The sequence below is a fragment of the Eurytemora carolleeae genome, unplaced genomic scaffold (assembly GCF_000591075.1).
Source record: "Eurytemora carolleeae unplaced genomic scaffold, Eaff_2.0 scaffold31, whole genome shotgun sequence".
In the NCBI taxonomy this organism is placed as follows: domain Eukaryota; kingdom Metazoa; phylum Arthropoda; class Copepoda; order Calanoida; family Temoridae; genus Eurytemora; species Eurytemora carolleeae.
This window is the reverse complement of record NW_019396511.1, coordinates 192,318-205,861: the sequence shown is the minus strand read 5'-3', so window position 1 is coordinate 205,861 and position 13,544 is coordinate 192,318. Positions and strand designations below refer to the sequence as shown.

Below are 13,544 nucleotides of genomic sequence, written 5' to 3'. Positions count from 1 at the left end.
AAAATGTAAAATTACTTGAGTCCAATTGTGAAAGTAAGATATAAATGTAAAATAACATGTGTCCTATTGTAAAATGAAGAGATATATGTTCAATTACATGAGTCCTTATTTTTAAAATCAACTCAACCAATCTGACCAGTCATACAAAAACAAAATCAGTCAATCAATTAGCATCCTGTACAGTGTACACGCAATAACTTTGTATTACATAAACGCAACCAATCAATCAAGCATCCTTGAAACATAATTTAATCAATACATTTGTGGATGTGTTGATTATTGATTTATTGATTTTCATACGGGAATACGAGATGAGATCTGAAAGAAGTCCCATTCATATATTGATTCAATTGATTTAATTGATTTAATTGATTTATTGATTTATTAATTTATTGATTTATTGATTTATTGATTAATTGCCTGATGCAAAGACAGCTTTTAACAATTAGAGAAGAGTTGAGTCCGCCTGAATTCGGTAGATTGAGAGTAATTATATCTCTAAACAAAGAAAATTAAGAGGACCGCAGACGTAATTTGAAGTGACCGTCTATTATCAGGATGCATCATCGATTTACCATGTAAACCTTTGCTCTGACAAAAATGATTGAGTTATCCCTTGTATTTTGCATTAAAATTGTTCAATTTTACTTGATAAGACATAATAAAGATTTAAAGGGCATTGCTGTAAATTGGAAGTGCTATTCTGTAAATGGAGGGTTACTTGAAATTACTTCAATAGTATGATATTTATTATTTAACCTATATTTCCATTCAGCCATTTTGTTAAAGATAATAACTCGTAAACTCTAAAAAAAAATCCACGAAATTTTTCACTAATGCTTGTAATGCTTGTAAAAAACGAAAGTTCTAACCTTGTATCATTTCCGTAAGAGAGGTAGCCTGCTGCACCAAATGTAATGTAGAGCGTGGTTATCACTGAAAAAATGATTGAGTATTTATTTTCTTAATTTTGTTAATTCCAAACCAAGGTTTCTAAAAAAATATTTGATCAAATGATAGTCGTCTTCGTCCTTTTTTATGAGATATTGCATAGGATTTGAAAAATAGTAACAATCTTATTTATAAAAATGTGCCTCGTGAATAATAATACATTTTCAGCTACAGTGTAACCTACAAATGACGACCTGGAACTTTTTAAATACAAAGATTTGATGTTGTAATTTTGGGGTCTGCTTAAATACAGTCTTTGAATGGTATATTAAATGGTTTAGCAATGGAGGAATAAGTCTACAGCTGCAGGGAAACATTAAAGAAAAAAACTAAATAACTTCCCTACAGTCATCTTTAAAGTCTCATATTTTGTGGTTAACCTTAGCGAAATTTATCAATTAAAAGAAAGACGGAAAACAATAATCTAGCACCCATCTTTACCTATAATAGTTCTGATAAAGAACTGTTTAAACTTGTCTCTGAGGTCCTCAGCTACAGAGGATTCAAGGGACAGGATCATTCCAGCCCCTAAACATTTATAGAAGTTATGAATCTTGGGATCTCCATCATATGCAGACATTAAATCAAATTAAATTAGGCTGTCAGGTAGTCCTAATATCCACCCCCCAAACTCGAAATTAATTTACTTCAGTGATAGTCTAAATAAGCCGGAATAATGTAAGTCGTTTTGTGACCTTATAGAAATATTTTGTGATATTCAACATTGGTAACCTGATTTTAGAAATTTTTTTTATGAAACAATAATCCAAGAATAGCACTAGTCCTGCCATTTCCAAAATGTGGTCAGCCATTTTTGTGCTTTGACAATTACCGGAAATATGAATGATTTCGTTCAGAATGAGACATTTTCATGGATTTATTTAATTATTTGACATTTGCACTTAATTCTCAATATCTCTGCCACTAACTATATCAAAGGTCAAAGACAACTTTGAAGTATCAATCAATTTACATTATTCAGAGGCCGAATTTAAAGAATTTAAGCCGCGGTTTAAATTTAAGCCGCCGCTCAAATGTGGTTGGTTCCACTTAAATTTCTATTAAATTTTTCAAGATTTAAGCCGGCGGTCAATTAAAACCGGTTTTTGGGGGATTTAAGACGTGGCTTAAATTCATTAAATTCGGACCCCGGCTTATTTAGACTATCGCTGTAGTTCAAGAATGAAGTGAGATCCTTGAACCGTATTAAAGATAGAAATTGAAAGTATTGTCTACTTCTGTGTTGTGAATCTTGGGATCAAGTGTTTATCTCCATTATATAATTTTCTCCATCTTCGATATCCCAAAAACTTTGATTGAGGGATTAAGCATTAGATCTTCAAATTTAAAAGTGCCCACGTAGGAAATAGAGATCTTAACCGTTTAAGATTAATAATACTGCACACATAAGTTCCCGTTCTCAGAATAAAAAAAATAATCATACTACTAATCACAGTAACAGTTAAATTAATAAAAAATTATAAATATTCTAAATTTGACATTGTTAATAACATGGTATTTTCTTATGAAATAATCACCTTCATAACAGTAGATTGCAACAGAGAAGAAGTATGGAAGTCCTTCCAAAGAAAACTCCTAAAATTCAATATTATTTGAAGTATGCGAAATCTTCATGACGGGGGTTGGGGAAAGGGGTAAACCAAGATCTAGTGGTATTGATGCGGGGAAGGGTAAAAGGAATAAATTAGGAGTAGGGAGGGGGAGGACATTCAAATAAAGGGGAGGGGTGAAAAGTTCTTTGTATAAAAATAATTACCTTTGGATCCACCTGTGCTAAGTGAAGATGCTGGAAATCAAACCAATAAACTATTGTGAAGGCAAACAAGTTGGACACCTAGAAACAAGGATGAGACTTGATCAGACAACTTTATAGAACTTTAGCACAGTCTTGGGTCCCTGCATCTTTAACCTCTGTTCCAAATTATTTAGTACATAATTCAGGGCATTCATATCGTTACATTTAAGGAGCTTTAGGTCGTCTTAAAAGTCTCATTCTTTGTGGAAAACCCTGTACATAAGGGGGTTGCTTGCATTTGCTATGACGTATAATCGGACAGGTCAGGAACAATTTATTGCTAACATTAACAAAACATAGACATAAGAAAGCATATAGATACCAATGCAAAAAGACAGACATAAAAAAACAGCATACAGCCACAGGTACCTCTTTAAAAAACAGATACAAAAACAGCATAAAGATACCTATTTAAAAAAACAGACATAAAAATAGAATATAGATACCTGTACAAAAAAACAGACGTAAAAAACAGCATAAAAATAGCTTTTCAAAAAAAAAGATTATAGATATCTATACAAAAAAACAGACAAAAAAAAATATAGATAACAGTACAAAAAGACAAACATAAAAACAGCATATAGAATAGATACCTGTGCAAAAAGGCTGAAAAGTGCGAATTTACTGAGATCCTAAGTGTCCCAATTTCAAATTGTTAAAACGACAAGGTTTTAAAAAATTAAAAATATTTGAAGAATGTATCTACTAACAAGGAAACTGGCGTTATAACAATAAAATTGATTCCTTAAACGAATGTGTACTGCATTCACGGCATGCAGTGTGAAAGCAAGTATTCAGAATATTTTTTTATTTATGAATTTCTTTAAATATTTTCTACATCATTACTTACGCTTCAATGCTTTTTAATCCTAAGAAGGCTCAGTGATCTCGAAATAAGTAAGTCAGGAAAATCAGGAACAGGATCTAGACGCTCCCAAAGATTGGAGAACCCAGACCACCAATGGGATTATGGGTCCTTTGAATTTTTTTTGGAAAATTATAGAAATCTTGTTTACGGCGTTTAAGGTGTTAAATTTGGCAGTTGCCTCAAGAAGTTCCGTGCGCTTGTAGCGTTGAATTACAAGAAAGAGAGAGATTTGTATATATTATAGGGTTTGGTTAGGTTAAGATTCTTTCTTGGGCCGAGCGCTGTGGCTAGGACACGCTAGGGGGCCGAGCGCCGCGGCTAGGACAGGATAGGGGGTCAAGCGCCGCAGCTAGAACAGCCTCCTCTCTCTGTCTTGTAATTCAACGAGGCATACGCACGTAACTTCCTTGGGCTTCTGCCCTGAAATTTTGGGGTTTGACGAATTTAATATTTAAAATGGGATTCCTTAATGAGTGTAAGAATGAAGAGAGGAGGGAGAAGCATTGCCAACCACTGGAATAAAAAGGAATTAAGTCTTTGCCACAAACTCAGATTTGTTTATTCACATATTTTTTAAACCCAATGTCATAGTTCTTTTTTATATCAAACTAAGCATTCTGTTATATCTAATAATCTAAGTTTGAAATATCTAAGGTAAATATCAGGATGCACTGATTTTTGGATTAAAAATTTTGTGCTTGTTGCCAGACTCAATTTCGTTATCTTTTTATAATTGTCTTAAATGATGGCGAACAATTTAAACTATCGCGGTTTTTTAGAAACCCGAGGTTTCTTGCAAATTTCCGAAAATTTTATTTTTTAATAAACTATTTTAAGACATTATTAAATAAACCTATATGAATATAATTTTAGAATAATAACGGGAAAGTATTTTTTTAAACCCACCCAATTTTTTAACAGTAAGATAGGATTGGTTATGTCCCGAGGCGTATTCAGGGGGGGGGGGCTATGGGGGCTAAGCTCCCCCTTGACCAATGAAATCTATTGATTTCAGGGGGTTTTCAGGCCCCAACGGGTGCTGAGCCCTCCCCCCGGAAAGAGAAAAAAATTTAAGCCCCCCCTGGACAAATTACTGAATACGCCCCTGGTTATGTCCCTAATTCTAAATCGAAGTAATAAGTGTATTCAAATAGGAAAATAAAAATACTTTTTTTCAGTTTATTTACCTGATTCTTATCTACAGAAGGCATAAACGAAGAGAGGTTTTCTGTGATGAAAATAAGATAAGCGCAGCAAAATCCTAAAAAAAACATTGCTTTAAAACATGCTATTTATACAAATATAAGAATGCAGAGACGAAAATATGTTAAGGAAATTGGTGAAATTGGTGAAAATTAGCTATACACTTCAAAATAAAGTCTCTATCGAAACGATGAATTAATAAAATTATATTATAATTGATTAACCCTATCTATAAAATTGATTAGCCATTAACACTATCAATATAATTGATTAATCCTATCTAATAATTGATTAACCATATCTATAAAGTTGATTAACTCCATATAATAATTGATGACCAAATTAAAAAACTGATTAATCTATCTATATAATTGATTAATCCTATCTATATAATTAATTACCCATATATAATAATTGATCAACCTATTGTAAAACCTCTGATTTGACCCCCATTTTGAAGATAACTTAGAAATTCTCTATGAAGAAATATACAGATCCACCCCCCCCCCCCCCCCCCCCCCCCCCGCCTCTCTCCTGGAAGAATCAGGACAGCTGTAATGACAAACATGGAACTTTGCTTTGCAGTATGCTTTGCAGTACACCATAACTATACAAGTGCAACACTGGAGCAGAAATCAGCATGGAGCCGACCATCACTGGAGATGGGTAAAATATCCCAGAACCCCGAGTCCACATGACCATAGTCCACTAACAGGCTGTACACAAGTCTAGAGGCAAGCGTCCAGTGTCCAGAGGCGAGAGTCCAGAGTCCGAGATCCAGAGATGAAATCGGTATCCATCCTCAAATTAATCCCAGGAGATCGTCCAGGAAAATACGTGTAGAATTAAATTTGTTTTTAATTATTTAATTATTTATTTATTTAATTAAATCTCTTTTAAACAGGCCGTAACCTTTTATAGATATTACACCTATCTATATACTTGATTAACTCTATATAATAATTAATAAACCCTATCTATATATTTGATTTACCTATCTGTGATAGAAGAAGAGAAAAGTCTACCAGTGTTCTGCCAGGCATACCCAGTGCTGAGAATCCTATATCACTGTAGGAAATCTCAGTAGATGATACTCTGGGGAAAAAATCATTATAAAATCAAATCAATTCAAGCCATATATTTTACTGTAGTAATAATTATAACATATATTAACAAAACATTAGAACAATAAATACTGTGCAGCAGGAGAGCTTAGATAGCTTGTGCTGTTATCACAAAACCCCTCAGTAATCCTTATGATATATACAGGGTTACCCACACAGGATGAGATTGTAAAGACAACCCAAAACTTTATAAATGAGACGATTAAAAGATTGACATTTTTCTCTGCACTCAATTGTGTATTTTGATCGTTTAGTAAATGATTAAGGACTGAAATAAGCTAGTTTTGGCCTCCAAGGGAATGAACGTAACAACTTTAATACAATCGTCTCTGAAGTCTCATCCTTTGTGGAAAACCCTGTATATGAGATGAAAATTTTCAATTGAGACTTCATCAATCTTACTCAACATAAAAATGTTCGACGCTAAATGCAAATATAGCAGTTGAAAAGTCCCTGTGCCTTTAAGCTTAAAACCTTAAAACCGAATTCATAAGTTTCCAGCTTTGAAAATTATAATTATTTAATCAAATAAAAATATTAATTCTGACCTAAAGATTATAAAACATGGGCTATCTAATTCTGAGTCCAAAGGGAATTTTTCTTAGTTTACAAGTTTACCTAGAAGAAGAAACATGTCTGCTTCTGATATTATTCTTCTCTCCTTTAATATCGTCTTCATCCACATCTACAAGAAGAATAAAAAATAAAATGAAAAAAATCTTTGTGTTGAAAGTGTCGAGCTGTGGGCTGTGGCTTAGAAAATATAATATTCCATCGTTGTTTCTCCATAAAAAAAAAGACTTGCGGATTTAAGCTGCAGAAACAATGAAGGAAAATTTAAAAAATGCTATTTCTTCCTCCTTAATACTCAAGACAGAGATTTTAAAGGGTACCATGGTGAATAGGACATGGCACTGGGACACTTAACTAGACGTCTACAGTCTACACTCCCTTTATCAGTTCAATTTTTCAATTTTTTTTTTACATAAAATAAAGACTAATAAAGCAAAGTAAAATAGTATTATAAAAATTTCTTTTAAAGCCCCCCCCCCCACATGCAGGGTGGAGAGGAGGGGGGCAAATATAACAAAAAATAATCACCTGAACATTTGAGTTCAACATAACTGTTTCCATCCAACGTCTTAGTCTTTAATAAAATTGAATTTTGTCTCAAAATCAATCAAAAACATGATTAATGTGATATATATATATATATTTTTAGTAGATACCGTTACCATATTTCAAATTATTCATTTGGATTTTATTAATCACATTTTTTCAGACTTTTGATTAAATTCGAAATACCATTTTTTTTCCAAACTCACCTTCTCTCCTCTGCTTAAACTTCTTTTCCTACCGTTCTCTGGTCCAGAGTTCAAAATATTTAAAACCTTAAAAATTATTTTTTCTTTTTTTACCATATTGGATCAAAACCCAAAAATTGATAGAATTTAAAGTAGTTTATTCTAGGGCTTATTGCACCCCCCCCCCCCCTTCAAAATGGAAAAAAATTATGGGGGAGGGGGAATTTCCAATGCCACCGATTTAAGCATAGAAAAACTAAATTTTATCTACAATTAATAAATCAAATATGTAAAAAATCAGGATTTTTCCAGATACACCAATAACGGTATAGATGCTATCAACAAGTGCTTTGAAGCTTTGACAGATTCATGTCATGGTACAAAAAGAACATAGGCCTGTAGGCACTTCCCAAATTAGCACGGTATAAAAATATTACCTTGTATTTACAATCTATGAGTAGGAGCATGGCTTTGACAGAAAAATAGCTGACAAGACTCATCACTAGAATACCCTCTAGTAGGCCGGCCTAAACATGTCATGGTGTCCCAATAAACATAGAAATTTAGAGACGAATTCCATATCGTCTTTGTTATAAATTAGAATTGTGATACCTAATTTCTAATACCATAATATTATTATGTCTGCAAGAGTTTATTTAATGAAAACGGTAAATGGCTGTAAAGATATATCTATAATTTCTCCGTAAGATGAACAGTGAAGACGGATAAGTTTACCTTGTTTGTATACTGTAATTTTCTTGTTTTACTAAGTACAACCATATACGCAGTCAAAACAAAAACAAACAAATTGTAAACATAGCAGACGAAATTCTTGCGCTTATTCAGTAGGTATCACTTTACTAAATCAAAGAAGTATTGATATCGAATTCGTCACTGTATTCCCATGTTTATTGGGACACCCTGTAGTATACACACCATTTAAAATTTCTCAAATATGATCCTGGCAAGAAATCAACCAAAACATCCGGGAGAAATTTAAGTTCCAACTTAAGAGACATTAAAGGGATTATAAACATAATTTCGATTCACAACGTTACCCTTTGTGCTTTCTCTGCAATTTCTTACTTGTAAGAAACATGGAGAAACTATCATAATTTAGCACTTTTGATCAAGGGTACCATTGTTAATCGGGCATTGCTATCTTTACATGGAAGGTCACTTGAAATTTAGCTTACAGTCCCTTTCATCATTAAATGTTAATTCAAGTGTTTCTACATAATATAAGCGAAATAAAACGTTATATATGTATTTGGTAGAAGAAGTTAGCTAAAGCTAAACTTAAATAAAATTCATGAGTAAATCTTTTTCAGTGGATTTTTTAGGACCTATCTATTTGCATAAAACGGTAGTTCCTAAAATCCTTTTACCAAGTTTAAAACTATACTTTAAAGACCATGTTTCACCTTTTTAAACGCATATGGCAGACCCAGAACTCCAGCTCCAATAAAGGAAATGAATATATTTGCAAATATCTTAACAGAATCTCGTGCTTCACTCATATTTAATGTTTCAGTCTCTAAATATAAAAGTATTTCATTTAAAGTTTCAGTCTCTAAATATATAAGAATTTTATTTAAAGTTTCAGTCTCTAAATATAAAAGTATTTCATTTAAAGTTTCAGTGTCTAAATACAAAAGAATTTCATTTAAAGTTTCAGTCTCTAAATACAAAAGAATTTCATTTAAAGTTTCAGTCTCTAAATCTAAAAGAATATTATTTAAAGATTCAGTCACTAACTATAAAAATGAATTAACATAACTGATCCTTTCCACGTTGAACTAAAGCATATTGCATGGAAGCTTGAAATCTTAAATGTTTTTAATAGTATCTTGTGGAAGACGATGTTTCGCGGCCTCCAAAACAGAGTTCCACAACTGGAGATGAACGCGGAATTATCCTTATCCTCGTGAATCTATCTTTAGTAGTTATGTAAAAGTTTTGCTGGATAAAGAAATATATATAGAAATACTTCTAACCTAGTTTTGATAGAGTCCGTCCGTCCGACCTCTATTTTGAAAAGCTATTGAAATGAACCAAAATAAGTTTTGAATTTCTATCAAATATTTTGATAAATTAGCTTTTCTCCTATTTATGCGTAAAATCATAACATAACTAGAGGAGCTACGAGGTCCCATATTTGTACCAGTAATGTCGCATAAATTTGATTTTCTTCTCCCGACTAGTTTACAGTGTTCCTATTACGCAAAAATTCATGTTTAATTGACAAAGCACATTCATGTTTCAATCTTTATGTAGTCAAAATAGTATTTGTATCTTTTGTAAAAAAGATATTCCAACACCTTAGGGGGTTTAAAGTCCAAAGAAAATTTGACGAAAAAATCATATAAAGTCATAATTAAGTGACAGTAGAACACCCAACATAACACACGTAAGAAAGGTGGAAAAATAAAAAATGCGCCAAAAAATGCAAGTCTTAAATTGTTTAATGCGTAATAAAATTACAACCATGTAATAAATACCGAGGCCCATAGTAATCTAGATAAATTACGTTGTACATCGTCCGCAGATCTAAATGCGCTCATTAGAAAATATGCAAATCATGTATTGCAATTAACCCAACCTAGATACTTATATATATAACTCCGTCAAGTTATATATAACAACGCATAACTTGTAATTACGTCTGCTATAACTTAAACTTAAGTCTAGAACCTAAATATACTCAGTTGAGGAGTTGAGGAGATTGTGCCCATTGGATTGGAAATGATAGTTTACACGCTAATGTCCAATTGACATCGATAGCTGACGAGAGTGTGTCCATTGGTTTGGCATTGATAGTTTACAAGCTAGTGTCAGTGTTGACATCGATAGCTGACAAGATTGTGCACATTGGTTTAGCATTGATAGTTTACCAGCTAGTGTCCCTATTGACATCGATAGCTGACGAGATTGTGCCCATTGGTTTGGCATTGATATTTACCAGCTAGTGTCCGTATTGACATCGATAGCTGACGAGATTGTGCCCGTTGGTTTGGCATTGATAGTTTACCAGCTAGTATCCGTATTGACATCGATAGCTGACAAGATTGTGCCCATTGGTTTGGCACTGATAGTTTACACATTAGTATCTGGTTGACATCAATAGCTGATGAGATTGTGCCCGTTGTTTGGCATTGATAGTTTACAAGCTATAGTATCCATGTTGACATAGATAGCTGACAAGATCGTGCCCATTGGTTTGGCATTGATAGTTCACGAGTTTGTGTCAGGGTGTTGACATTGATAGTAAAGTGAAACTGAGTTGTATCTGGATAGATGCAGGTTTCAGAAACCCTTATGAAGAAGGGCATTTACCAGGAGTTTCTTGAAGAAAAAATTTGATCCCCTTGTAAATGATTTTTATATTGATTGTTAATTTGTGCACGTTTTTACAGCAAACAAGTTTTAATCTTTCTTTATTCATATTAGCTAGATATTCAACCAGTCTTTTTTTTTATTAGCTATGCAATCACTTTTCATAAAAAGAGAATGACAACATATTCGGGAAATTATTTTTGGTCGCATTTTTGTTTTGAATCAAGAAAGTTTATCACAAGACCTTCACCGAAAGTTAAAACAGAACGACTTAAAAAATGAAAAAGAATGCAAAAATTTCACGAAAAACTGGCGAAAAAACAAGGAAACAGAAAGAAGAAATAAAAGAAATAAAGTATCAAAAAATCAGAAAAAAAATTACGCACCATAATAGATATTCATTTTGTTCCTAAATGGTGGAAAATGTAAAATTTTTCAGAAAAATGAGAGAAATGTGGTGAAAATGTTTATTTTTTACTAATTTTTCATTTTGGGAGACATTTTAGTCTATTTAGAAGTTTTTGAACAATCATTTTTATTTTCTTCTTCAAATTTGAATTACCCTGAAAAAGTATGAAATATACTATAAAAACAAGCAGAAATCTTTCAGTATATTTATTTAGAATATTATATATGATTATCCTGCTGTTTACCCGCGCTTGGTATTAAATCATGATTTTAGCTGAAATTGCCCGTGGAATTTCAAAAATTTCAAATATTATTTTAGCTTACCCATGGGTTTACTCAAATTTAGCTATAGCGAATATATCTTTTATTCTATATAATAAAACAAGACATTCATGTATACGTTCCCTTTGGCCGGCCAAACGACTGAACCGAATGGGCTGAATTTTTGTGAACAATCATGAGTAGCCTGGAGATGACAAAGGCTAAAAAAAATTAAGGTCTATTTCTTCAAAATCTTTATTTTTTTTAAATATTTTTCATTATTAGTTTTTTTGTTCTTTTTTCACGGGCAACGTTGGGCCCTGCAGGAAGAATTCTGTATACAGTATTATTATTTCTATTTTTCCGATCATAACTCATGAACCCCTGGACTGATTTGTCTTAAATTTTTTTTGAGGATCTATTTAGAACCTTAGGAATGTTCTTACATTAATTTAAAAGTTCTAAGGTAAGTTGTTTGACTTTTACAACGAAAGTCTAGTTCCCTGACAAAGTTGGGTTGCCAAGTATTCCAAGCTAGTATAAATATAATATATATATGAGTGAAGAGCTTTATTCTATAGAAAATATTTGATAATAAATTACCTCCGTGCAGTACAGTAATATCAAAATTCTGTTACATAATTCTTCGTACAACTAAGACCTCGCTATTTTTTCTGAAAACACTATTATTTAATATTAAATAAGTATTTATTTGTGTCCTTTAAGCAATATGATATACAAGCCTTAAAGGGCGCTCCGCGCCCATCTTCTAAATTAATTGTGAACATGTTCTCTTTGTGTACATCGTAAAACAAAACAAAAATAATTCGCGGATTGGTAATTTCCTAGTATACGATTTTTGGACCCCCCCGCCCCCCCCCTCCTATCAATTTTGTACATGGGTCTGACAGGAAGTGTCTTAACTTAACCTAACCCGTGGCCGCAGCGCTCGGCCCCCTAGCCCATCCTAGCCGCAGCGCTCGGCCCAGAAAGTGTGGCCGCAGCGCTCGGCCTTCTCTTAACCTAACCTAACCTAAAATAAATAATAATAAATTTGCTGAAAAATAAATGGTCATGTACAAAATTGATAGCAGGGGGGGGGCGGGGGGGGGGCCCAAAAATCGTATACTAGGACAGACCCTTCACAAAAAAATTTCGTGGATTTTCAACATTTTCAAAAATTGGGTACCCAAAAATTTAATATAGATCGAATTTTGATAAAGACAAATATTTGAAATTTTGATCATTCATAAACCTTCCCTGTGGTCACGTGATGTCACACAAAAAATTTGGGCCCGATCGGTTCAGCCGTTTAGACGTTTATTGGATACAAACAACCAGACAAACAGACAAACAAGCCAAATTTATAAATAGATTTCAGTACAATACAGTAGTTATAGGAGAATATGTAACTACAAAGAAGCAACCTTAGATTTCAATTTTGATTTACCTCAAGCTTTTAAACAGCCTGATTACACATAAGCATAGAAACAAAGAGAAGATGTCGATTAAAAAAAGCAATACTCTGATTACTTGTTAACTTGTATTTAGAAAAAAAGCATGTTAACAATCAAAACTTAAATAAAAAGTCGTCTTCATTGTATTGATATAATCGCTTACCACTGTATGTTAGATAATTTTCAATTGTACGAATTTGAAAATTAGGCTTCACAGTTCCTTAGGAGAAATTCCACACACAAAAAAAAACAGTATAGATTCAAACGTATTTATATTAACCGAACACTAGCGAAGGACTATAAAAACTTACTTTCTATTAAAACCGAAACCACTTGTGCATCTCTTTTCATATAGCTAAAATTGTCTAATTACAACTAATTTCTTTTTTTATTATTATTAGAAAACACTTGTTGATTTCTAGCAGACCGACTTTTGTACACTAGATACAGGAATATAAAGGGTGAGCCGAAATATGTTTAGAAATAATGTCAATACAAACATAAACAAATTTTTGCTAATTTTTTTATCGCAGAAAAATTTACGTATTCACCTCCAACAATTTTTGCTAATTTTTTATCGTAGAAAAAATTACATATTCATTCCCTCCCGGCCAGCGATCTAAGCAGCTTCCTTCCAAAAACGAGATTTTAACGAACTTTGCTATTTGAAATTGCCGTGCTTTGAAAAATAACAGAATTTTTTCTAAAATCTTGATCCGAATAAAATTTCAAGATAGTGGTGATGGGCTCAGCAAATAAATACAACATTGTAAATTTTATGATCTTGATTAATTATCATTTTTTTCGCTTTAAGTT

The 13,544-nt window shown here is 32.6% G+C and overlaps 1 protein-coding gene across 1 annotated transcript; it reads right to left on the bottom strand.

Moving 5' to 3' along the window:
- Positions 1-374: 374 nt before the first annotated feature.
- LOC111704617 (amino acid transporter ANT1) lies at positions 375-11,011 on the bottom strand. The gene is made up of 15 exons (XM_023476906.1): positions 10,989-11,011; positions 8,691-8,803; positions 7,704-7,793; positions 7,288-7,353; positions 7,064-7,109; positions 6,581-6,647; positions 5,833-5,933; positions 4,823-4,896; positions 4,101-4,148; positions 3,361-3,399; positions 2,729-2,806; positions 2,490-2,547; positions 1,393-1,479; positions 873-936; positions 375-498 (listed from the first exon to the last, which is right to left on the bottom strand). Exons 1-15 carry the CDS (start codon positions 11,002-11,004, stop codon positions 390-392), a joined length of 1,056 nt encoding a protein of 351 aa, XP_023332674.1. The 5' UTR covers positions 11,005-11,011; the 3' UTR covers positions 375-389.
- Between the last annotated feature and the right edge of the window lie 2,533 nt (positions 11,012-13,544).